The sequence below is a fragment of the Loxodonta africana genome, chromosome 3 (assembly GCF_030014295.1).
Source record: "Loxodonta africana isolate mLoxAfr1 chromosome 3, mLoxAfr1.hap2, whole genome shotgun sequence".
In the NCBI taxonomy this organism is placed as follows: domain Eukaryota; kingdom Metazoa; phylum Chordata; class Mammalia; order Proboscidea; family Elephantidae; genus Loxodonta; species Loxodonta africana.
In genome coordinates this window covers 103,855,826-103,879,329 of record NC_087344.1, presented here as the reverse complement: position 1 = coordinate 103,879,329, position 23,504 = coordinate 103,855,826, and the positions used below count along the sequence as shown (strand labels likewise).

At 38.4% G+C, this 23,504-nt stretch overlaps 1 protein-coding gene across 1 annotated transcript in view; it reads right to left on the bottom strand.

Annotated features, from left to right (window-relative positions):
• Nucleotides 1-461: 461 nt before the first annotated feature.
• The window catches only part of EFCAB7 (EF-hand calcium binding domain 7), a 56,483-nt gene continuing 33,440 nt past the window's right edge, over nucleotides 462-23,504 (bottom strand). Inside the window, exons 10-13 of the mRNA XM_023549505.2 lie at nucleotides 23,344-23,492; nucleotides 5,860-6,069; nucleotides 3,090-3,197; nucleotides 462-1,908 (exon numbers count right to left, since the gene is read on the bottom strand). Of these exons, the coding sequence (XP_023405273.2) occupies nucleotides 1,834-1,908; nucleotides 3,090-3,197; nucleotides 5,860-6,069; nucleotides 23,344-23,492 (542 nt within the window). The 3' untranslated portion in view covers nucleotides 462-1,833. The remainder of the gene's footprint in view (nucleotides 1,909-3,089; nucleotides 3,198-5,859; nucleotides 6,070-23,343; nucleotides 23,493-23,504) is intronic.

The window sequence follows — 23,504 nt, the reverse complement described above, 5'->3', positions numbered from 1 at the left end:
GCCCTCCGTTCTTGCTGGAGCTTCCATTCTCCACTTGTGAGGGCCCACTTATCTCTGAGCCAGAGATTGGAATGAGTACAAGCTAACTATGGGTCAGCAGGCTTTCCAACATAAGAGGGGGAGGGGCAGGTACGCCGTGAACAAAGTCCTAGGGAGGTCTGTCTTGTTGATTTCAGAGACGGAGGTGGGCATCTTTCCCCATGCACAGGCAGTCAGCGTGTTGGCTGGGGGAGTGGGTTCTGCTGCAGGTGCCACCTCTGTAGTCTGCAGCAGCCAAAAGCTTATGGCTCTCGGAGGAGGGGCAAGGACAGCGGGAAAAATGGTATTCCTACCATATAAGACTCATCATTAGCTAATTGATTTACGTGCTTCTGCACATCCCTGGTGCTATCCTCTGCCCATTGATTCAAAGTCCCACAGGGTCAAGCACAGATTTCTAGCTGTATTTCTTGGCATATGTGTGGGAAGTGTCAGAATATAGACCCGCTCAGGCTGCTTTATGTCACCTACCATCCTATTATAAAAATCCCTTTACGACTTGAAGCAGAGGTAACTTTATCATATGCTTTTTGTATGACAGTCAGATAATTTATTCCTGCAAATCAATATCTAGTGAAATAGAATACATGGTCACATTTAGTAGATTTATAAAACTTTCGGCAATCAATAAAAAGTCTTCGCATTTTGTTACTTTTTAAGACACATCCTCTGAAGAATTTAAATTGCTAGATAATGACAACCCATTTTACAGATATCTAAATCAAGGGCCAAAAATTCAAATGACATTTAAACTATGTGTTAGCATATACTGGGCATAAAAATAATATACTGCTATAATGGTATTCAAATTTCAAAAGCTGATATTTACTGGCCAAGTATTGTTACTGATACTGTCATGTAATTCCTAATTACTCAAAATAATTTTTCATGCCCTTGTATTGTTCTATTAAAGATTATATTAATTCCTATTAGTTTAAAATACATTTACTTAAAAACAACCCACAAGTACATTTATAAAAAAAATTACTGTTAGAACAAAATAGTCTTACTGGTGTCATTAAATTTTGGCTACTTCAATAAGAAAATTACACCTATTCCTCACTTATCGACTATCTCATCTGATATTTCACATTTACGACAATAGTAAAAAAATCTACTCCAACTATTTTGCACATTAACGATGCCAAGGTGCGAGGCAAGGGTAAGGCTGGCTGTGATAGTTATATGTCAACTTGGCTGGGCTATGAGTCTCAGTTCTTTGGCAGTTATGTAATGATGTAGTCATCCTCCATCTTGTGATCTGATATGGTCATCCTCCATTTTTGCATAATGCTGATTCTCACATAACGACCTGGTCTTTGGAACTTAACCATACTGATAAATGAGGAGTGGGTGCAATTTCTCCAAATCTTGTTTTATTATTTCTCTGGCTGGAAAATTAAATATATACTCAAATGGCTATTTTAAAATTTACATTTTCTTTTAGTTTTTTTTTTTTAATGAGTAAGATAAGCCAAGAATGTGTAGGATTTTGCCAAGTTCATTGAGTACTAGTTTTTGAATGCCTATCTGTAATTTTATTTGGAATTACTATTCATAAATAAAATGTGTTTGAATTTTTCCAGTTCAATTAATAAGAAGGCCACACATTAGAAACAGTAACTATATTTTAATAATTATACAATATGAAAAAAATGCATATAAATTAGATTATTATTTATGTAAATCAGTTAAGTTGATTAGTATTTAATTGATAAATAAGTAACAGAATAAACCTAAAATAACTTTCTTAGTTTGATAATCCCAAGAAGAATTATTTCCTAATTATAGTATTTAAGATAAAAGAGAAAATACACAATTATATATCCATTCTTGTCGTTCATTCAGAGGCATTACATGCTGACAAACCTGCATATAAAAATAGAAAGCTTTTACTTTTTTTTCATATATTGTTATTTTAGGCTAATTTTTCAATAGGTCATTTCTAGACCCTATATAAAAAATGACCTTATGCACATAAAATTCTGTAATATTTGTTCTTAGCAGGAATTGGCAATCTAAGACCTGATTTCTAAGAGGATAATCCACTTTAAATCAGATTCTACCTTGATTTACTAGTTGATAATTGGCATGTGTGAATGTGTGTAAAGATGAGTGGTGAAAAAGGGAGTAAATATCCTTTCCTCCTTGCTAAAGTATTTTCTAACACCCCAGTGGGGAAGATATAAAAGATAATCTCTCTTTATCCTGTTCTAGAATATTTTGAATTTCATGAGCAGTAGGAAAAAAAAGGGTAAGAACGGAAAGCTTTTTTCCTTTTTCCCTTCTCTAGACCAGATTCAGGGTCCCTGCCTTTGAATTCCTAGCTAAATTCCTGGCTCTTGACCTAGTTGGTTATCTAAAACTCAGAAGCATTTTCTCTCTTGGGTTACCTAAGAAAATCTTAATAACATTGTTCTTGTTGTGTGCTGTCGAGCCATTCTGACTCATAACAACCTTATATGACAGAGTAGAACTGCCCCATAGGGTTTCCTAGGCTGTAAGCTTTATGGGAGCAGATTGCCAAGTCTTTTCTCCTGTGGAGCAGCTGATGGATTCGAACCTCCGACCTTTATACCTAGAGCAACCGAGTACTTAACCATTGCACCACCAGGGCTCCTCTTAATAATGTAGATGAAAATATTTTGAATTATCAAAATTCCTACTACTATTAACACTTCTTTGCATTTCTGTATGATGTTCAAAATGCTTTCATGTACATCATCTTATTTTTATCTTTACATTAACCTTGTAAAGTACATAAAGCTAGTGATAGTATCTTAATTTTACATTTAAAGAAACTGGACCAGAGAGGTTTAGTGAATTTTTCATAGTCACCCAATCTAATCACGGCAGAACTGGATTAGAACCAAAATCTCCTGTCTGCTAATAGAGGATGATACTAACATGAATATTATTAGTGGTGCAGATAATTACACTTAAAAGTTTTCTACTTCATTTCAAATCTACATATTTATTCATAGGATAATAGCAAAAATATTTGTTCAGAGACAAAAACAAAAGGCTTTAATTAGAAAACAATGCATTACCATTGTAGATTTTGGTGCCACTTCTACTGCAAATATGTTGAGTCCTCTGCTGTTTATGCAGTTTTTACTTAGCTCATTGTTGACGTGAATAATCACTTTACTTTCTGACTAGAAAAAAAAATTTTTCATAAGTTGCTAGTCCTTACTTTAATACAGACAGATAGAAACCTCAGAATAAACCCTGAAATTCTACTTTAATAGCACAGAGTCCTCTACAAATTTGTACACACAAACTGGCTCTTCTCAACTTTGTATCTGTAATTTTTCTCATTCATCCTCTTTCCAATCTGTTACCAATTATGTAATTTTTTTCTTGTATATGTGACTTGAATTCACCCCTTAATATTTATTTCCAGGCCATTATTGTTACTATGACCATATCATCTCATCCCTGGCTCACTACAGAAACAGCCTCTATTTCTTTTAATGTATCTCTAGTTTTTCTACCCTCCAATCATCCTGCATACTACTCTTCAAAATCCCTTTAATATGCCTAAAAATCCCTTTAATTGTGTTACTCATTTATTCATTCATTCTTTAAACATATATAACAGACACTGTCCTAAGCTCTAGGGACACTGAGATAAAAGACACAATTCCTGTTCACAAGGAGCTAGCTAGCTCACAGTCTAGGGGGGGCAGACAAATAAAATGACAATTACAAAATACTTTGCGAAGTCCTGTGATAGAAGCATTCCCAGGGTTCCATAGAAGCACAGAAGAAGTTCATTAACTCAGAATGGGGTATAAAAGAAGACTTTATGGAAGAGGTGACACTTGAGATGACAGGATAGATGGGAAGCAAGATAAATCAGAAGGAAGCTAGTAAATGGGAGAAATAGAGCTATCAAAATATTCCCCTGTTAAAGAACCTTTTTTTTTTTTTTTTTTAAGAACCTGTAATTACTCGCTAATGACTACAAAGGAGTAGTATAATGTTAGACTACATGGACTCATTTCTCAGGTACTACTTAGCTGTGTGACCTTTTGGAAGCCATTTAATCTTCCTGTGTTTCAGTCTCCTTGTCTGTAAAATGGGATAGGAGCCCTAGTGGTGCAGTGGTTAAGAGCTACGTCTGCTAATGAAAAGGTTGGCAGCTCAAATCCACTAGCTCCTACTTGGAAACCCTATGCGGCAGTTTATTCTGTCCTATAGGGTCCCTATGAGTCAGAACTAACTTGATGGCACATAACAACAACAACAACAAATGTAGCTCCTAGGGTTGTTGTGAGAAATAAATAGGTTAATATATGTAAAGTGCCTGGCACATAGTGAGCTGTAAAGTGTTAGTATTATTACCACATTTTGGTGAAGGAAAGTTTAATTTTCTTGTAACCTTGAGAGGGAGTAGGAAAATGGAGGGCTGAGAAATGATAGGTAATAAAAGCGCAGAAGAGTTGGGATAAGGTAGTGACTCCCTTTCACCCTTTAAATCCTAATACATATAGAGAGCAGAAAGGGGAACATACTGGACCTTGGGCAACTTGCTCAGCCTAGGCTTTATGATTCATTTGAAGATTGCAATCGACTTGTGGACCCTAGCCCATCCCATCAAGTCCAAACTCCTCTATCTCATTTTCAGGATAACATGCAATCTGGATCTATGTTATTTTACCTTCCTAATACTCCTCCAAATAAAGCTCTCTGCCTCTGCAAAGCAGATAGTCTCACTCTTTCCGCTATACTTCATATCAACTCTTCCCCATGTCTTTTCTTATACTGTTTCCCCTCCTTCTACGGACTGTCTTTCTGCATATTTAAATCCTTGTCATCCTTCAATGCTCAAATCCCACACCACAGTCCTCTTCCGCCTTGTTACATATCGTTCTCCAACTTCTATAGTTCAAACTAATGTCAACTATAAGAGGTAGAAATACAATAAAACTTTGACTATACATGCAAACAGTAATATATAATTCAACATTTAATCATTCTCTGACCTCTTTCAAGAATATTAAATTTGTCTTTCCAACTAGCCCATAAGCTCCTTGAAATCAGAAGCCATGTTTTACACTTTCTGGTAGACCCTATTACGACTAGAAGAGTTCGTTCCATAATATATAACTCAAATTGACACAATACTCAACTAAACCTTAAGTTCAGGGCATACGTGAATATAGTAAGTCTCACCCAGGAACTAAAAGAAACAAGCCACCAGTCCTGAAGCCCCAGTCATCTCGTGTAAGGTTTTATTAAAATTCGTAATTTCTAGAGAACTGGATATCTCCTACTTTAAATATTTAAGCATGTATTCTCTTGACTTGTAATATCAATAGTAGCAGAGAAGATGGCCAAAGTGAGAAATGATTGACTTGAAAAAAGTAGGTTCTGGACAGTGGAACATATTTAACTACATAAAATGTGGTAGTCTATAGGATTTCTGATACTGCAAAGCTAGTGGAAAAAGTTGGGCTTAAATTTTTTTCTTTCTTTTGTTTATAAAATATTTCTTTAAAACACAATGTCTATTATTTGAAAGAGCTATACATGTGAATATTTTAATAACTAACTAAAATACTTTGTATCCAGATTATACTCTATCTTCAAAAAATTTTAAGAGAAAAATAATTATCACAAGTCTCTAAAAATCATATGTAAAATTATCACGTGTAGTTTGAATTAGAAACCTGAGGAGAAAGAATAATTTCCTATTATAAACATCATTAATGAAATAGGATATTAAATTACTAGGCAATAATAGAGTAAGAAAGAAGATGGAACACAATGGTAAACATCATAGAGAAATATGGAGAAACTCAAAATTGATACCTTGTTTTCAATAACTGATGTTATCCAGGTGTCACATTTGTAAGTAAGTACAGTTATATTTTCAGAGACATCCATTACTTTGGCATCACCTTTATTAAGGACAGATTTACAAATGGTCTTCTCAAGTTGACCACTGCATCCCTCCATATGGGCAGCTTTAATTCTTGGCTTGCATTTTTCTGCGTAGGCACTGATGACAAATGGGCATGCCTGATATGGAAGAAAAAGCAAACCTTATTTAAGCCTTTTAGTAGAATTTAAAATAATTTATTATTTATTACGATGATTATCATATGATTTAAGAAGATGCGCTCTGCCTTCTGGCTTGTCCTTCTGATAAACTTTTGGAGGAAAATTTTAGTACTATGAATTAAGTAATAAAAAACATGAAATTCTATTTCTAATCCTCATGGAATCCAGGTTTTCTGGAGCCATGGAGGCTGGATGAACTCCTCACAACTATTGCCCTAAGATAATCTTTAAACCTTACACCAAAAATATCCTCTGAAGTCTTCATAAAACCAAACAATGGTTTGGCTTAACTACTGATGAATATTTACCTTAAGTATCATGCTCTTTTAAAAATTATCTATATGGGATCAAATCGACAACAGCAACTCAAAGGATTAGATAAGAACCTTAGGGCACAGTGAATTTATGTTAATGGGGGAAGAACAACACAAAAAAGGAAGGTGAAAATGGTTATACAACTGGAACGTAATCAACGTCACTGAATTGCACTTGTAGAAGTAGTAAATTGGTGTATGTTTTGCTATGTATATTCTCAATAACAACAACAAAATAAAATAAATTACAAAACAATGAAATTTTGACTTTTGGCTACAGATTAACTGATTATATTCATAGAAAAGGGAAGAAAACTAATATCTCCTTTAATAACACTGTACCATCCCTTCATTTGGGTCAAAACTAACTAATGCCTTGTTAGTTATTTAATTTCCTTTTCTGACTTTAAGGCTACAGAAAGCATCAAAGTGCTCTAAAGAGCATAATTATGTTAATAACTGAAACTTAATGAGTGTATATAGAGCACTAAAAAGAACTAAACAGAGAAAGAGAAATTCACAATTCAAAGTTAGTGTAAAAATACTTTTAAAATCTGTGATCTAAAAAGATTTTTAACATCTGGAAATAGATCTTTCTGAGTCAGAATCGACTCAACAGCAACGGGTTTGGGTTTTTTTTTTTTTTTTCTTACTGTCTACCTTTTAGTCTTTACCACAGCCTGTGGCCTTTGCTTCTCTATTCAACTCAAGCTCCTATCTCGCTATGTCCCAGCTAAACTGAGCTTTTGGATCCTAGAACAAATGAAGTTCTTTCTTACACCAGGGCCTTCGTATGTAGTGTTCTCTCTCCTTGGAAGATGCTTGTCACGTGGCTACCTCCTCCTCCTTCAGGTTAAAGCTTATGTGTCACCTCTGCAGAGAGACCTGCTCTAGCCTCCCAGTCTCCCTTACTACCCACTGTTCTCTACTTCAGCCCCTGGTTTGTTTCCTTCCAAACAATTTTGAAGTGATATTATTTGCTTTCTACTTAATTATTTTTTATTCATTCTCCTTTATGGAACGTAAATTCCACAAGGGCAAGAATTTCGAAAACTTTCTTCACCTTTATATCCTCAGTGCCTCTTACAGGCCCACCACATAGTATGCACTCAACAAGTATCTGTTGAATAAATGAATGAATTCACAAACATTGATGTTCATCTTTTTATTTGGGGGACAAAAGGTAAAAACCTTAATTTAGCAGAACATCGACTTTTTTTTTTTTTTTAAGTTTTAAAATATTTTAATAACTCCAACCTTTGGCAATAATAAAGTCATCTTTTTAAGAGAGATAGCAAAGTGAAAAATCATTGGACTAGATAGCAGAAGACCTAGGTTTGTTAATTGCATTTTGCCATTTAATAGTTTTGTGACCCAGGGAAAGCCACTTAACTTCAATGAAACTTAGTTTCTTCACTGAGAAGGTTGATGTGTTGTTGTTGTTGTTGTTAGATGCTGTCGAGTTGGTTCTAACTCTCAGTGACCCTATGCACAACAGAACGAAACACTGCCCAGTCCTGAGCCATCCTTACAATCGTTGTTATGCTTGAGCTCACTGTCGCAGCCACTCTCAAACCACCTCTTGGAGGGTCTTCCTCTTTTCTGCTGACTCTGTACTTTGCCAAGCATGATGTCCTTCTCCAGGGACTGATCCCTCCTGACAACATGTCCAAAGTATGTAAGACACCGTCTCGCCATCCTTGCTTCTAAGGAGCATTCTGGTTGCACTTCTTCCAAGACAGATTTGTTTTTCTTTTGGCAGTCCATGGTATATTCAATATTCTGCGCCAACACCACAATTCAAAGGTGTCGATTCTTCTTCGGTCTTCCTTACTCATTGTCCAGCTTTCACGCGCCCATGATGGAATTGAAAATACCGTGGCTTGGGTCAGGTGCACCTTAGTCTTCAAGGTGACATCTTTGCTTTTCAACACTTTAAAGAGGCCCTTTGCAGCAGATTTACCCAATGCAATGTAACTTTGATTTCTTGACTGGTGCTTCCATGGCTGTTGATTGAGGATACAAGTAAAATGAAATCCTTGGCAACTTCAATCTTTTCTCCGTTTATCATGATGTTGCTCATTGGTCCAGTTGTGAGGATTTTTGTTCTCTTTATGTTGAGGTGTAATCCATACTGAAGGCTGTGGTCTTTGATCTTCATTAGTAAGTGCTTCAACTCCTCTTCACTTTCAGCAAGCAAGGTTGTGTCATCTGCATAACCCAAGTTGTTAATGAGTCTTCCTCCAATCCTGACAACCTGTTCTTCTTCATACAATCCAGCTTCTCGCATTATTTGCTCAGCATACAGATTGAATAGACATGGTGAAAGGCTACAACCCTAACACACACCTTTCCTGACATTGAACCAATCAGTAAGTATCCCCTTGTTCTGTCCGAACAACTGCCTCTTGATCTATGTAAAGAAAAATCATGGCACAATTAAGTGTTCTGGAATTCCCATTCTTCACAATGTTATCCACAATTTGTTACAACCCACACAGTCAAATGCTTTTGAATAGTCAATAAAACACAGGTAAACATCCTTCTCGTATTCTCTGCTTTCAGCTAGGATACACCTAACATCAGCAGTGATATCCCTGGTTCCACGTCCTCTTCTGAAACCAGCCTGAATTTCTGGCAATTCCCTGTTGATATACTGCTGCAGCCGTTTTTGAATGATCTTCAGTAAAATTTTGCTTATGTGTGATATTAATGATATTGTTCTATAATTTCCATATTCAGTTAGGCATTAATACGGATCTCTTCCAGTCGGTGGGCATAGATGAGTGAGCACCTCCAGCGTTGCATCCATTTGTTGAAACATCTCAGTTGATATTGCATCAATTCCTGGAGCCTTGTTTTTCACCAATGCCTTCAGAGCAGCTCGGCCTTCTTCCTTTAGTACCATCGGTTCCTGATCATACGCTACCTCTTGAAATTGTTGAACATTGGCCGATTCTTTTTGGTATAATGACTCTGTGTATTCCTTCCACCTTCTTTTGATGCTTCCTGCGTTGTTTAGTATTTTCCCCACAGAATCCTTCACTATTGCAACTCGAGGCTTGAAATTTTTTCTCTGTTCTTTCAGCTTGAGAAATGCTGAGCATGTTCTTCCCCTTTGGTTTTCTATCTCCAGCTCTTTGCACATGTCATTATAATACTTTACTTTGTCTTCTTGAGCCACCCTTTGAAATCTTCTGTTCAGCTCTTTTACTTCATCATTTCTTCCTTTTGCTTTAGCTGCTCGGCATTTGTGAGCAAGTTCCAGAGTCTCCTCTGACATCCATCTTGGTCTTTTCTTTCTTTCCTGTCTTTTCAATGACCTCTTGCTTTCTTCACAGATGATGTCTTTGATGTCATTTCAAAACTTGCCTGGTCTTCAGTCATTAGTGTTCAGTGCATCAAATCTATTCTTGAGATGGCCTCTAAATTCAGGTGGTTTATACTCAAGGTCAAATTTTGGCTCTCGTGGACTTGCTCTGATTTTCTTCAGTTTCAGCTTGAATTGCATATGAGCAATTGATGGTCTGTTGCACAGTCTGCCCCTGGCCTTGTTCTGACTGACAATATTGAGTTTTTCCACCATCTTGTTCCACAGATGTAGGCAATTTGATTCCTGTGTGTTCCATCTGGTGAGGTCCATGTGTATAGTCACCGTCTATATTGGTGAAAGAAGGTATTTGCAATGAAGAAGTCATTGGTCTTGCAAAATTCTATCATTTGATCTCTGGCATTGTTTCTATCACCAAGGCCATATGTCCCAACTACCGATCCTTCTTTGTTTCAAACTTTCGCATTCCAATCACCATGTTTGATCAATTTCAGACTGCAGCAGCTGATAAAAATGTTCTATTTCTTCATCTTTGGCCTTAGTGGTTGATGCCCCCACGTGTCTGTCAGTTTGTCGTACTGTGAGGGCTTGTGTGTTGCTGTGATGCTGGAAGCTATACCACAGGTATTCAGATACCAGCAGAGTCACCCATGGAGGACAGGTTTCAGCTGAGCTTCCAAACTAAGACAGACTAGGAAGAAGGACATGGGAGTCTACTTCTGAAAAGCATTAGCCAGTGAAAACCTTATGAATAGCAGTGGAACATTGTCTGATATAGTGCTGGAAGATGAGGCCCCCAGGTTGGAAGTCACCCAAAAGGCAACTGGGGAAGAGCTGCCTCCTCAAAGTAGAGTTGACCTTAATGACGTGGATGGAGTCAACCTTTCGGGACCTTCATTTGCTGATGTGGCACGACTCAAAATGAGAAGAAACATCCATTAATAATCGGAACCTGGAATGTACAAAGTATGAATCTAGGAAAATTAGAAATTGTCAAAAATGAAATGGATTGCAAAAACATGAATATTCGAGGCATTAGTGAGGTGAAATGGACTGGATTAGCCATTTTGAATCAGACAATCATGTAGACTACTGTGCTGGGAATGACAGCTTTAAGAAGAATGGTGTTGCGTTCATCGTCAAAAAGAACATTTCACGATCTATCTTGAAGTACAATGCTTCAGTGATAGGATGATCTCCATACGCCTACAAGGGAGGCCAGTTAATATGACTATTACTCAAATTTATGCACCAACCACTCAGGTCAAAGATGAAGAGACAGAAGATTTTTATCAGCTGCTGTAGTCTGAGAAGATGGATATCAACAATATATATTCTGTCAAAGGTTGCTGGTAATATCTAATAAACTAATGTGTGTGAAAATATTTTACAATGTAGAACTCTAAAAAAAATGATTATTTGTAATGATTATAATAATGACTGTGGCAATTTTGAAGGTTTAGTTTTTTAGGACTGAATAAAGATTCTGCTCATATTTTGCCAATTTTCAGGTTATCAGTTTTATTCAACCAAAGAGTATCAATATTTAAAGGTTCACTGAAAGGAAAATATCTTAATAGATCCCTGTTAAAGACATGTTCTCTAAAAATTAAAAAATAAAACCCTATCTACTCTAATAAAGTTACTTTTAAGTTTTATTTTTTTTTTGTTCATGGGCTCGACTTTTATTTACTTATTCTCTTTAGTCTACTAAAGTAATATAGGAAGCATACAAAAAGCAAGAAAACTATTAACTATAAATTGTTAATTGTAAAAGTATTAATAATACACAAATACAGAGACGGTGCCAAGTTGGTGAAGTACTCAGACACTTCCGGTGATCCCTCTTATGACAAAGACCCGAACAAACAAGTGAATTGATTATATATATGACAAGATAGGAACCCTAAGCATCAAAGGCAAAGTTAAGGAATTAGACTGAGTGACGGGGGAGGGAGAGATAGTGCAGAAGCAGCGAGGAGTTGCTGAGCCCACGGCAGTGCCTCAGCTCCGATTCCTTGGTGCGTTCCTTAGTGCAACTGTGGTGGGGGCTGATGGTAGGTTCCTGGGACACAGCAGCTTCAGTGAAAGAAGGCAAGCAGAGTGACGCACACCTGACCCTGTGCCATGTCTACAGTGGGGCTGGCTGCAGTGTTTAGGGAGCTGCTGCTTCAGTGAAAGAAGGTAACAGAAGTGCCAGCACCCTGACCCCCTGGTGTGATGGCTGCAGGACTGGCAATGGAGTTTAGGACGTAGCTGCTTCAGAGAAAGAAGGCAAGTGCAATTAGGCAAGGGGATTAGGATGCAGCCCTAATCCCCTGGGGCGATCTCCGCAGGAACCCAGCCAGCGGACACAGGCTACACACGCTTCTGAAATCTGAGATAACACAGCGCTCTCGGCACAAGATAAGTGATTTTGTCTAATTTACCAGCACACAGATCAAATAGCTTCTTTCAAAAGAACGCTCTCCTATCTATCTGATCCCTCCTCCCTCTGCCCCAGCAGGCTTCATTAACAGTTGATTTCCCTGGGCCTGAGATGGGCCTTGCTGTGCTCCCTGAGTCATTCTCCTGGCCTTGAAAAGGAAAGAATTAACAAACGCAGGAAAAATACTATGTCGACTCCCCAAATGTGAAAGCTCAGAGCAGAAGCAGGTCCAGTCCAGGCACAAGTGATCCACGGTCTTTGTCTTTCACCCTTGCATGGATCCAGGATGCTATTATATTGCAAGGGTGAATCTGTCTGAGGCCTGACTGTAACTGTTTCAGCTGTGCCGTGGACAGGCAGATTTTGGAGGTTTGATACCACTCCACCTATTAAATAGGGCCTCCACCTACCCATAGCAGGGGCCTGAGGACTGGAGGCTCCATCCACACCACCTAGTCACCTGCGAAAGGGGTCCAAGGATAGTCCTTACAGGTATAAGCATTGGGTGCCTAAGGTACAGCTGCAAAGCCCGCCCACCAGAGCACTTTAGAGAACAGGGATGCTCCTTCCTCACTGACACTTGGGGGAAGGCTGTCAGTCCCCTGCCTCCCTCGGAGTGTGTCCCCCTGCCACTACCAGAAAGCTGTGCATACACCCATCACCACTGCTCCTCTAAGATAGTAGGTGAGAGCCTATGCCACACACTAGGTGTTCAACTATCAGGACACCTGAGCTGAATCTATACAAGAATAGTGAATGGACTCCTAGGTTCATATACCTGGTAAAAGCTCTAGCCATCTGGTAACAGGACATTAGTGCTTTGAAGGCTCCAGTAATTAAGTTAGCTCACTCTAGTAGCCTATTTGGGTATATCAAAACATAACAAAGCAAGAAACTAGAACACAGTGAGCAAACATGAAATAAATTAATACAATAACTTATAGATGGCTTGGAGACAACAGTGACTATCAAATCACATAAAGAAGCAGACCATGATTGCTTCAAAAAACTCCCAAAACAAAGAATCAAGGACTCTCCCGGATGAAGATGTATTTCTGGAATTACCAGATGTAGAATACAAAAGATTAATACACAGAACTCTTCAAGACATCAGAAACAAGATCAGGCAACATGCAGGAAAAGCCAAGGAACATACAGATAAAGCAGCTGAAGAAATTAAAAAGACTATTCAAGAATATAATGAACAACTTAATAAACTGCAAGAATCCATAGAGACAGCAATCAGAAATTCAGAAGATTAACAATAAAATTAGAGAATTAGACTACTGAATAGTCAGTGGATCAGAATTGAGAAACTGGAATGCAGAATTAGTGAGAATGAAGATAAAACACTTGGCAACAATGTACTCGAAGAAAAATCAGACAAAAGAATTAAAAAAAATGAAGAAACCCTAAGAAACATGTGGGACTTTATCAAGAAGAATAACTTGCAAGTGATTGGAATACCAGAATAGGGAGGGATAACAGAAAATAGGATTGTTGAAGACTTCTTGGCAGAAAACTTCCCTGACATGAAATTTGAAAGGTTTCTATCCAAGATACTCATCGAACTCCATACAAGGTAGATCCCAAAACAAGGTCACCAAGACATATTATAATCAAACTTTCCAAAACCAAAGATAAAGAGAAAATTTTAAGAGCAGCCAGGGATAAGCAAAAAGTCACCTACAAAGGAGAATCAATAAGAATAAGTTCTGACTACTTGGCAGAAACCATGCAGGCAAGAAGGCAATGGGATGACATATATAAAGTGTTGAAGGAGAAAAATTGCCAGCCAAGAATCATAAATCCAGCAAAAATGTCTCAAAAAAAAAAAAAAAAAACCAGTGCCGTGGAGTCGATTCCGACCGAAGGCAAAATTAAGACATTTACAGATAAACAGAAGCTTAGGGCATCTGCAAAAACCAAACCAAAACTACAAGAAATACTAAAGGAAATTCTCCGCTTAGAAAATCAATAATATCAGATATCGACCCAACACTGGAACACAAAGCAGAGCAACCAGATATCAACTCAGATAGGGAAATCACAAAAATAAGTCAAGATAGAAAAAACACTCAAAACAGGGAATCCGTGATGTCACTATGTAAAAGATGACATTAAATCAATAAAGAGGGACTAAATAAAGTAGGCACAGATCTTCCATATGGAGAGGAAATCAAGGTGATATGGGGAGATACAAGTTAGGTTTAAACTTAGCAAAATATGGGTAAATATTAAGGTAACCACAAAGAAGACTAACAATCCTACACTTCAAAATAAAAAACAAGAAAAACATAAAGACTCAGCAAAAACAAGCTCAACTACAATGAAAAAGTGGAAAGCACAATTTAGAAAGAAAAACTTCTCAGCACAAAACTGTTAACAACACAAAAAAAGCCATCAAAATGACAGCATTTAACTCATACCTATCTATAATCACACTGAATGTAAATAGACTCAATGCACCAATAAAGAGACAGAGAGTTGCAGAATGGATAAAAAAACACGACCTGTCTATATGCTCCCTACAAGAGACACACCTTAGACTTAAAGACACAAAGAAACTAAAACTCAAAGGATGGAAAAAAATATATCAAGGAAACAACAATTAAAAAAGAGCAAGAGTGACCATACTAATTTCTGACAAAACAGGCGTCAAACATAAATTTACCATGAAGGATAAGGAAGGACACGACATAATGATTAAATTGACAATATACCAGGACAACAGTACCATATTAAATATTTATGCATCTAATGACAGGGATTCAAGATATATAAAACAAACTCTAAAAGCATTGAAAAGTGAGATAGACAGCTCCACAATAATAGTAGGAGACGTCAACACACCACTTTCAGTGAAGGACAGAACAGTCAGAAAGAAGCTCAATAAAGACACAGAAGAGCTAAATGCCAAAATTAACCAACTTGACCTCAAAGACATATACAGAGCCGTCCACCCAACAACATCCAAGTATACTTTCTTTTCCAATGCACATGGAACATTCTCTAGAATAGACCACATATTAGGCCATAAAGCAAGCCTTAACAAAATCCAAAACATCAAAATACTACAAAGCATCTTCTCTGGCCATAAAGCCATATAACTAGCAGACAATAACAGAAAAATCAGGGAAAAGAAACCAAACACATGGAAACTGAACAACACTTTGCTCAAAAATGATTGGTTTACAGGACAAATTAAGGATGTAATAAAGAAATTCATAGAATCCAATGAGAATAAAAACACTTCTATCAGAACATTTGGGACACAGTGAAAACAGTGCTCAGAGGTCAATTTATATCAATAAATGCACACACATACAAAGAGAAGAAAGGGCCAAAATCAAAGAATTATCCCTACAACTTGAACAAATAGAAACAGAGGAACAGAAGAAACCTTCAGGCACCAAAAGAAAGCAAATAACAAAAATTAGAGCAGAAGTAAATGAAATAGAAAAGAGACAAACAATTGAAAGAGTCAACAAGACTGAAAGCTGGTTCTTTGAAAAGATTAGCAAAATCGATAAACCACCGGCCAGACTGATGAAAGAAAAACAGGAGACGAAGCAAATAACTCAAATAAGAAATGAGATGGGCGATATCACAACAGACCCAACTGAAATTAAAAGAATCATAATAGAGTACTATGAAAAGTTGTACTCTAACAAATTTGAAAACCTAGAGGAAACGGACAAATTTCTAGAAACACACTATCTACCTAAACTAACACAAACAGAGGCAGAACAACTAAATAAACCTGTAACAAAAGAAGAGATTGAAAAAGTAATTTAAAAACTCCCAACAAAGAAAATCCCTGGCCCTGATGACTTCACTGGAGAATTCTACCCAACTTTCAGAGAAGAGTTAACACCACTACTACTAAAGGTATTTCAGAGCATAGAAAAGGATAGAATACTCCCAAACTCATTCTATGAAGCTAGCATAACCCTGATACCAAAACCAGGTAAAGACACCACAAAAAAAGAAAATTACAGACCTATATCCCTCATGGACTTAGATGTAAAAATCCTAAACAAAATTCTAGCCAATAGAATTCAACAACATATCAAAAAAACAATTCACCATAACCAAGTGGGATTCATACCAGGTATGCAGGGATGGTTCATCATTAGAAAAACAATCAACGTAATCCATCACATAAATCAAACAAAAGACAAGAACCACATGATCTTATCAATTGATGCACAAAAGGCATTTGACAAAGTCCAACACACGTTCATGATAAAAACTCTCAGCAAAATAGGAATAGAAGGAAAATTCCTCAACATAATGAAGAGCACTTATACAAAGCCAACAGCCAACATCATCCTAAATGGAGAGAGACCGAAACCATTCCCACTGAGAACAGGAACCAGACAAAGATGCCCTTTATCACTACTCTTATTCAACATTGTGCTGGAGGTCCAAGCCAGAACTATTAGGCTAGATAAAGAAACAAAGGGCATCCAAATTGGCAAAGAAGAAGTAAAAGTATCTTTATTTGCAGATGACATGATCTTATACACAGAAAAACCTAAAGAATCCTCAAGAAAACTACTGAAACTAATAGAAGAGTTCAGCAGAGTATCAGAACACAAGATAAACATGCATAAATCAGTTGGACTCCTCTACAGCAACAAAGAGAGTGACAAAGAGGAAATCATCAAATCAATACCATTTAGAATAGCCCTAAGAAGATAAAATACATAGGAATAAATCTAAACAGAGATGTAAAAGACCTATACAAAGAAAACGATAAGATACTACTGCAAAAAACCAAAAGAGACCTACATAAGTGGAAAAACATACCTTGCTCATGGATAGGAAGACTCAGCATTGTAAAAATGTCTATTCTGCCCAAAGTGATCTACAGATACAATGCAATCCGATCCAAATACAAGTGACATTTTTTAATGACATGGAGAAACAAATCACCAACTTTATATGGAAGGGAAAGAGGTCCCAGATGAGTAAAGTATTACTGAAAAAGAAGAACAAAGTGGGAGGCCTCACACTACCTGATTTTAGAACATATTATACCACCACGGTGCTTAAAACAGCCTACTACTGTAGTAGAAACAGAATTGAGAATCCAGACATAAATCCATCCACATATGAACAGCTGATATTTGACAAAGGCCCAAAGTCAGTCAAATGGGGAAACAACAGTCTCTTTAATAAATGGAGTTGGCATAACTGGGTATTCATCTGCAAAAAAATGAAACAAGACCCATACCTCACACCATGCACAAAAACCACCTCAAAATGGATCAAAGACCTAAATATGAAAACTAAAATAATAAAGATCATGGAAGAAAAAATAGGAACAATGATAGGAGCCCTAATACACGGCATAAACAATATACAAAACATTACTAGAACTGTACAAACAGCAAAAGAGAAATTAGATAACCAGGAGCTCCTAAAAGTCAAACACCTATGGTCATCCAAAGACTTCGCCAAAAGAGTAAAAAGATTATCTACAGATTAGGAAAAAGTTTTTAGCTATGACATTTCCCATCAGCGTTTGATCTCTAAAATCTACATGTTACTGCAAAAACTGAACTACAAAAAGACAACCCAATTAAAAAACAGGCAAAGGATATGAACAGGCACTTCACTAAAGAAGATATTCAGGTAGCTAACAGATACATGAGGAAATGCTCACGATCATCAGCCATTAGAGAAATGCAAATCAAAAGTACAATGAGATTCCACCTCATTCCAACAAGGCTGGCATTAATCCAAAAAACACAAAATAATAAATGTTAGAGAGGTTGTGGAGAGACTGGAACACTTACACCCTGCTGGTGGGAATGTAAAATGGTATAACCACTTTGGAAATCGATTTGGCACTTCCTTAAAAAGCTAGAAATAGAACTACCATAGGATCTAGCAATCCCACCCCTTGGAATATATCCTAGAGAAGTAAGAGCCGTCACACGAACAGATATATGCACACCCATTATTATTGCAGCACTGTTTACAATAGCAAAAAGATGGAAGCAACCAAGGTGCCCATCAACGGGTGAATGGATAAATAAATTATGGTATATTCACAAAATGGAATACTATGCATTGATAAAGAACAACAATGAATCTGTGAAACATTTCATAACACAGAGGAATCTGGAAGGCATTATGCTAAGTGAAATTAGTCAGCTGCAAAAGGACAAATATTGTATGAGACCACTATTATAAGAACTCAAGAAACAGTTTAAACAGAGATGAAAATATTCTTTGATGGTTATGAGAGAGGTGAGCGAGGGAGGGAGCAAGAGGGGGATTCACTAATTACACAGTAGACAAGAACTAATTTAGGTGAAGGGAAGGACAACACACAATACAGGAGAGGTCAGCACAATTGGACTAAACCAAAAGCAAAGAAGTTTCCTGAAAAAACTGAACGCTTCGAAGGCCAGCGTAGTAGGGATGGGGGTTTGGGGACCATGGTTTCAGGGGACATCTAGGTCAACTTGCATAATAAAATCTATTAAGAAAACAATCTGCATCCCATTTTGGAGAGTGGAGAGTGGAGTCTGGGGTCTTAAACACAAGCAAACGGCCATCAATTGGTCTCAACCCACCTGGAGCAAAGGAGAATGAAGAACACCAAAGATACAAAGTATGAGCCCAAGAGTAAGAACAGGCCATATGAATCAGAGAGTAGATCGGCCTGAGACCAGAACAACTAGATAGTGCCTGGCTACAACCGATGACTGCCACAACAGAGAATACAACAGAAAATCCCTGAAGGAGGAGAGCAGTGGGATGAAGACCTCAAATTCTTATAAAAAGACCAGACTTAATGGTCTGACTGAGTCTACAAGGACCCCGGAGGTCATGGGCAGGCCTTCTGTTAGCCCAAGACAGGGACCATGCCCAAAGCCAACTCTTCAGACAGGGATTGGACTAGACTATAAGACAGAAAATGATACTGGTGAGGAGTGAGCTTCCTGGATCAAGTAGACACGTGAGACAATGTGTGCAGCTCCTATCTGGAGTGGAGACGGGAAGGCTTAGGGGGACAGAAGCTGGCTAAATGGACACAGAAATACAGGGTGGAGAGAAGGAGTGCGCTGTTGCTTTAAGGGGAGAGCAACTAGGAATATATAGCAAGGCATATATAAGGTTTTGTATGAGAGACTGACTTGATTTGTAAACTTTCACTTAAAGCACAATTAAAAAAAAAGATAGTTCTACTCTTTTCAGGTCAGCTTTGGCTCAGGAACTGAGACAAATGACCCTAACGAATGATGTCCTCCTCCAATATATGGATGAACTACTCATCACCAGTTGCAGCCTTTAGCTGCTCACTGATGAAAGCAGTTACATGGAACGAGGAAAAAGAAAAGCTAGATATGCAGAGGTCACTTTAAAAGAGGTTTTAGAGGCTAACACACTTTCCCCAGGTATCTCCGCCTAGAAGGCTGAGCTCATTGCCATGTCGCAGGCTCTTAGAATTGCCAAAGGTAAGCAAGCAACTATTTATATTACTTTCAAATGTATATTTGAGGTATTACATGCACATAAGGCAATCTAAAAGGAAAGAGGACTCCTAACAACAGGAGGTAAAGACATTAAATATTCTCAAAAGATCTTACAACTTTTACAAGTCATTCTCCTACCCACCCAAGCAGCAGTAGTACACTGCAAAGAGCATTAGAAAAGGAACACCACAGTGGTGAACAGTAATTATAAAACAGATGCAACAGCAAAGAAAAAAAAAAAAACTACAATCCAACAAAAACCTATTGTAGTAGCCCCACTAATTCCCCATTTATAGTTACCACTACCTGACATCTGACTTCGACCTGGACAATTCCCAATAAGATAAAAGCACTGCTAAGAAGTGGGGGGTGGCGGGGGGGAAGGCACCCTAAATAAAGGTGTGCAGGTGGATGGCTATACATCCCTCATAAAAAGATTTTCATTCTCTCAAAACTCATGTACCCTATTCCCTTATAAGATGCACCAGACTTGGTTCATAATTGCCCAATAGTTTAAAACAGGCATTGGTCATAAGTGATCAATGTCCAAAGAAAAGGAGGGAGTGAGACAGATGGCCTCAGAGCCCAGCGCTTCTGAGAGACACCTGCTCTGGCTTATCCTCTTACACTGAGCAGAATAAGTTACACTTTCTTCTGACATTGTCCTTGACAAGATAATCACAAAATGGGCCATAAATGGCCTCAACTTGCCTCTGGGTGGAGACTTAACATCTTAATGAAAGAAAATCAACCTCTTCCTCCATCCTGGCTGATCAAACCCTTGCCTAAAAAAAATGCATAGCGATACCCAAGCCCTGACCACCAGTGTGAAGGTCAATCCTGAATATTCATGGTTAATTTACATTTCCTTGTCTATTCTCTGTAAAAGCTCAACTCCCCAAGCTGCTTGCAAGCAGTCTTGGAAGCAACAGCCCAGACTGCTCCTTTCCTCGTACAATGAAATAAAGGCATCTTTCTAACCTCCCACCTTGGCCTTTTGTTTACTGGCTGTAACAAGTCATGCCAAGCAAAACCTGGGGTTTTCACCTTGCAATGTTTTCACCAAGGAAACAGTGCCAGGAGCAGAGTATGTCCTTTGGAGCCAGGGTTCCTGTGTGGAGAAGCTCCTAGTCCAGGGGAAGACTGATGACAAGGACCTTCCTTTGGAACCAACAGAGAAAGCCTTCCCCAGGAGGGGACTCCCTGAATTTAGACTTCTAGCCTACTAGACTGTGAGGGAATAAACTTCTGTTTGTTAAAGCTTACAGTATTCCTCCTACAGCAGTACTAGATGACGAAGACAGAATTTGGTACTGAGAGTGGGGTGCTGCTCTAAGAGATACCTAAAATGTGGAAGTTGTTTTGAAACTGTGAATGGATAGAGGACTCAAAGGAAATGAGGAGAGCCATTACACTGGAGATGACCCAGACAGTGAGAACCAGCAGTGGCAGAGAACAAGCAGCAGCAGAGGACCAGGAGCGGCAGAGAACCAACAGTAGCTGAGGACTGGCAGCAGTAGAACCAGGAGACCAGCACAAGACAGCACTGGAGCTGACCCATGGAGCAAGAGAGCTGAGTGTCTGTTCACAGGAGACTTCCTGGTAGAGTGGGTGCCTCCAGGCACTTAACAGTGGAGCTAGGCTTGCTGACCCACAGAGCAAGAGAGCTGAGTGCCTTCTGGCTGAAGTTTACTGGCAGGAGGGGGTGCCTCAAGGCACTCATCAGTGGAGCTACAGAGCTTTGGAACACTTGTCTCAGCAAGGCAGATGTGGATGGTAAGGCCAAAAGGTCCAAGAGGCCGGGAAACTAGAAACCAGAAGGTAAAGAGACAAGGAACAAAAGAAGCCGAGCTGCCTCAGTCTCAGAGCGAATGACCATGACCTCTGAGGTCTCAAAGGGTGGAGCCATGGCCTCTGGAGTTTCTAAGGGCAGAGTCACTACTCAGATGGACTAGGAGAATGGTGCACCTAAAGCCAAGGGAGCAGAGTTGCCATTCCAGTGGGCCTGGATGGCAGTGTTGAAGCCCAGGCCAAGGGGCCTCCACTCAGAAGAATCCAGAGAAGGTAGTCAACTCCTTGAGTCTGGAGGGCAGGGCCACTATGGTCTCAGAGAACAGAGGATTATTTTCAAAGCCTTGAGGGCTAATGTAATGTGCTCTCCTAACTTGCTTTGTGCCTGCTATCCCTTCTTTCCTGCCAATTTCTTCCATTTGTAGTGGAAATGTCTAGCTTGTGCTTGTTCTACCATTGTACTTTGGAAGCAGATAACCTGTATTCTAGATTTCACGGATGAAAAGGAATTTTTGGATTTTGGACTTGGAATTGACTTAAGATTTCTTCTATGCTGTGATGGGGTGAACGTGTTTTACATGTGGCAAGGACATGAATTTTGGAGGGCCAAAAGGTAGAATGTCATAGATTGAATTGTGTTCCCCCAAAATATCTGTCAACTTGGTTAGGCCATGATTCCCAGTATTGTGTGGTTGTCCTCCATTTTGGATTGATACAATTCTAATCTCTGCCTGTGGTTAATGAGGTAAGATTAGATTATGTTAAAAGAGGATTACGGTGGGATATAACAGCCTTGTTCAGGTCACATCCCTGATCCAATGTAAAGGGAGTTTCCCTGGGGTGTGGCCTGTACCACCTTTTATCTTATAAGAGATAAAAGTTAAGGGAAGCAAGCAGAGAGTTGGGAACCTCATATCACCAAGAAAGCGGCCCCAGAAGCAGAGCGTGTCCTTTGCACCCAGGGTTCCTGTGCAGAGAAGCTCTTAGTCCAGGGGAAGACTATTGGCAAGGACCTTCCTCTGGAGCCAACAGAGAAAGCCTGAAGCTGACGCCCTGAATTTGGACTTCTAGCCTACTAGGCTGTGAGAGAATAAACTTCTGTTTCTTAAAGTTGTCCATTTGTGGTATTTCTGTTACAGCAGTACTAGATGACTAAGACACCTTGGTAAGTTGATTCATTTATGGAAAAGGCCAGATTCTATTTTTAAGACTGTAAACGAATTGACTGTTATCTAAGTATGGCCTGAAACTGAAACTCTTAAATTCTGTATTTTAACCCTAACAGAAAAATAGAATTTAAGAGATAAGACCTAATTTTTATTATCCTTCTCATTTACTGCAAATCTTATTCAACTTCTATGCCTATCATGTTAATAATAATAACGACAGCTAACACATACATAATACTTTCTGTAAGCCAGTTCCAACTGTTTTACAAATATTAACCTAAGAAGTATCCTTTAAAAAAATCAAAATTTCAAGTTCTTATACAGACTTATTGCCCTTATTCCAAGAGAGCCCTATGGTGTTAGGGCAAGGAGTTTCCCACAGAAATTAGATTTTAGCAGCTCAAAGAGCCATCTCCAATTAAAGAGTATAATATTTTAAATTACCTTTTTTTTTTTCCCTGTATGTCATATGCTCAAACTCCCTTGCCCCTGAATTATTTCAACGTTAGCAGTAACTAAATTTCTGGTAAGAATATGAACTTGCATAAAGTAGTAGAAACACACTGCTGGACCCAGGATTCATGCATTTACCGAAGTTCAAAGATTTGGGTGTCCAATTCAAAAGTTATGCATCAGGAAAATATTTATGGGGTAAAAAATCATGTAAATTAAACCCAAGGGCAAAATTTTAAGATTATTTTACCTCTGTCAACTCCAGAGCTTTATTGTAGCCCATCGAGTGTAGAGTTACCCAAAGATCACTAGGATCTCCTTCTCGATCATTGGCTTCCATGAGATTCAGATCCATAAATCCCTGTCTTGTTAGTTCATTCTTCTTTGTATCAAAATTCTCTGTTAAAAAAG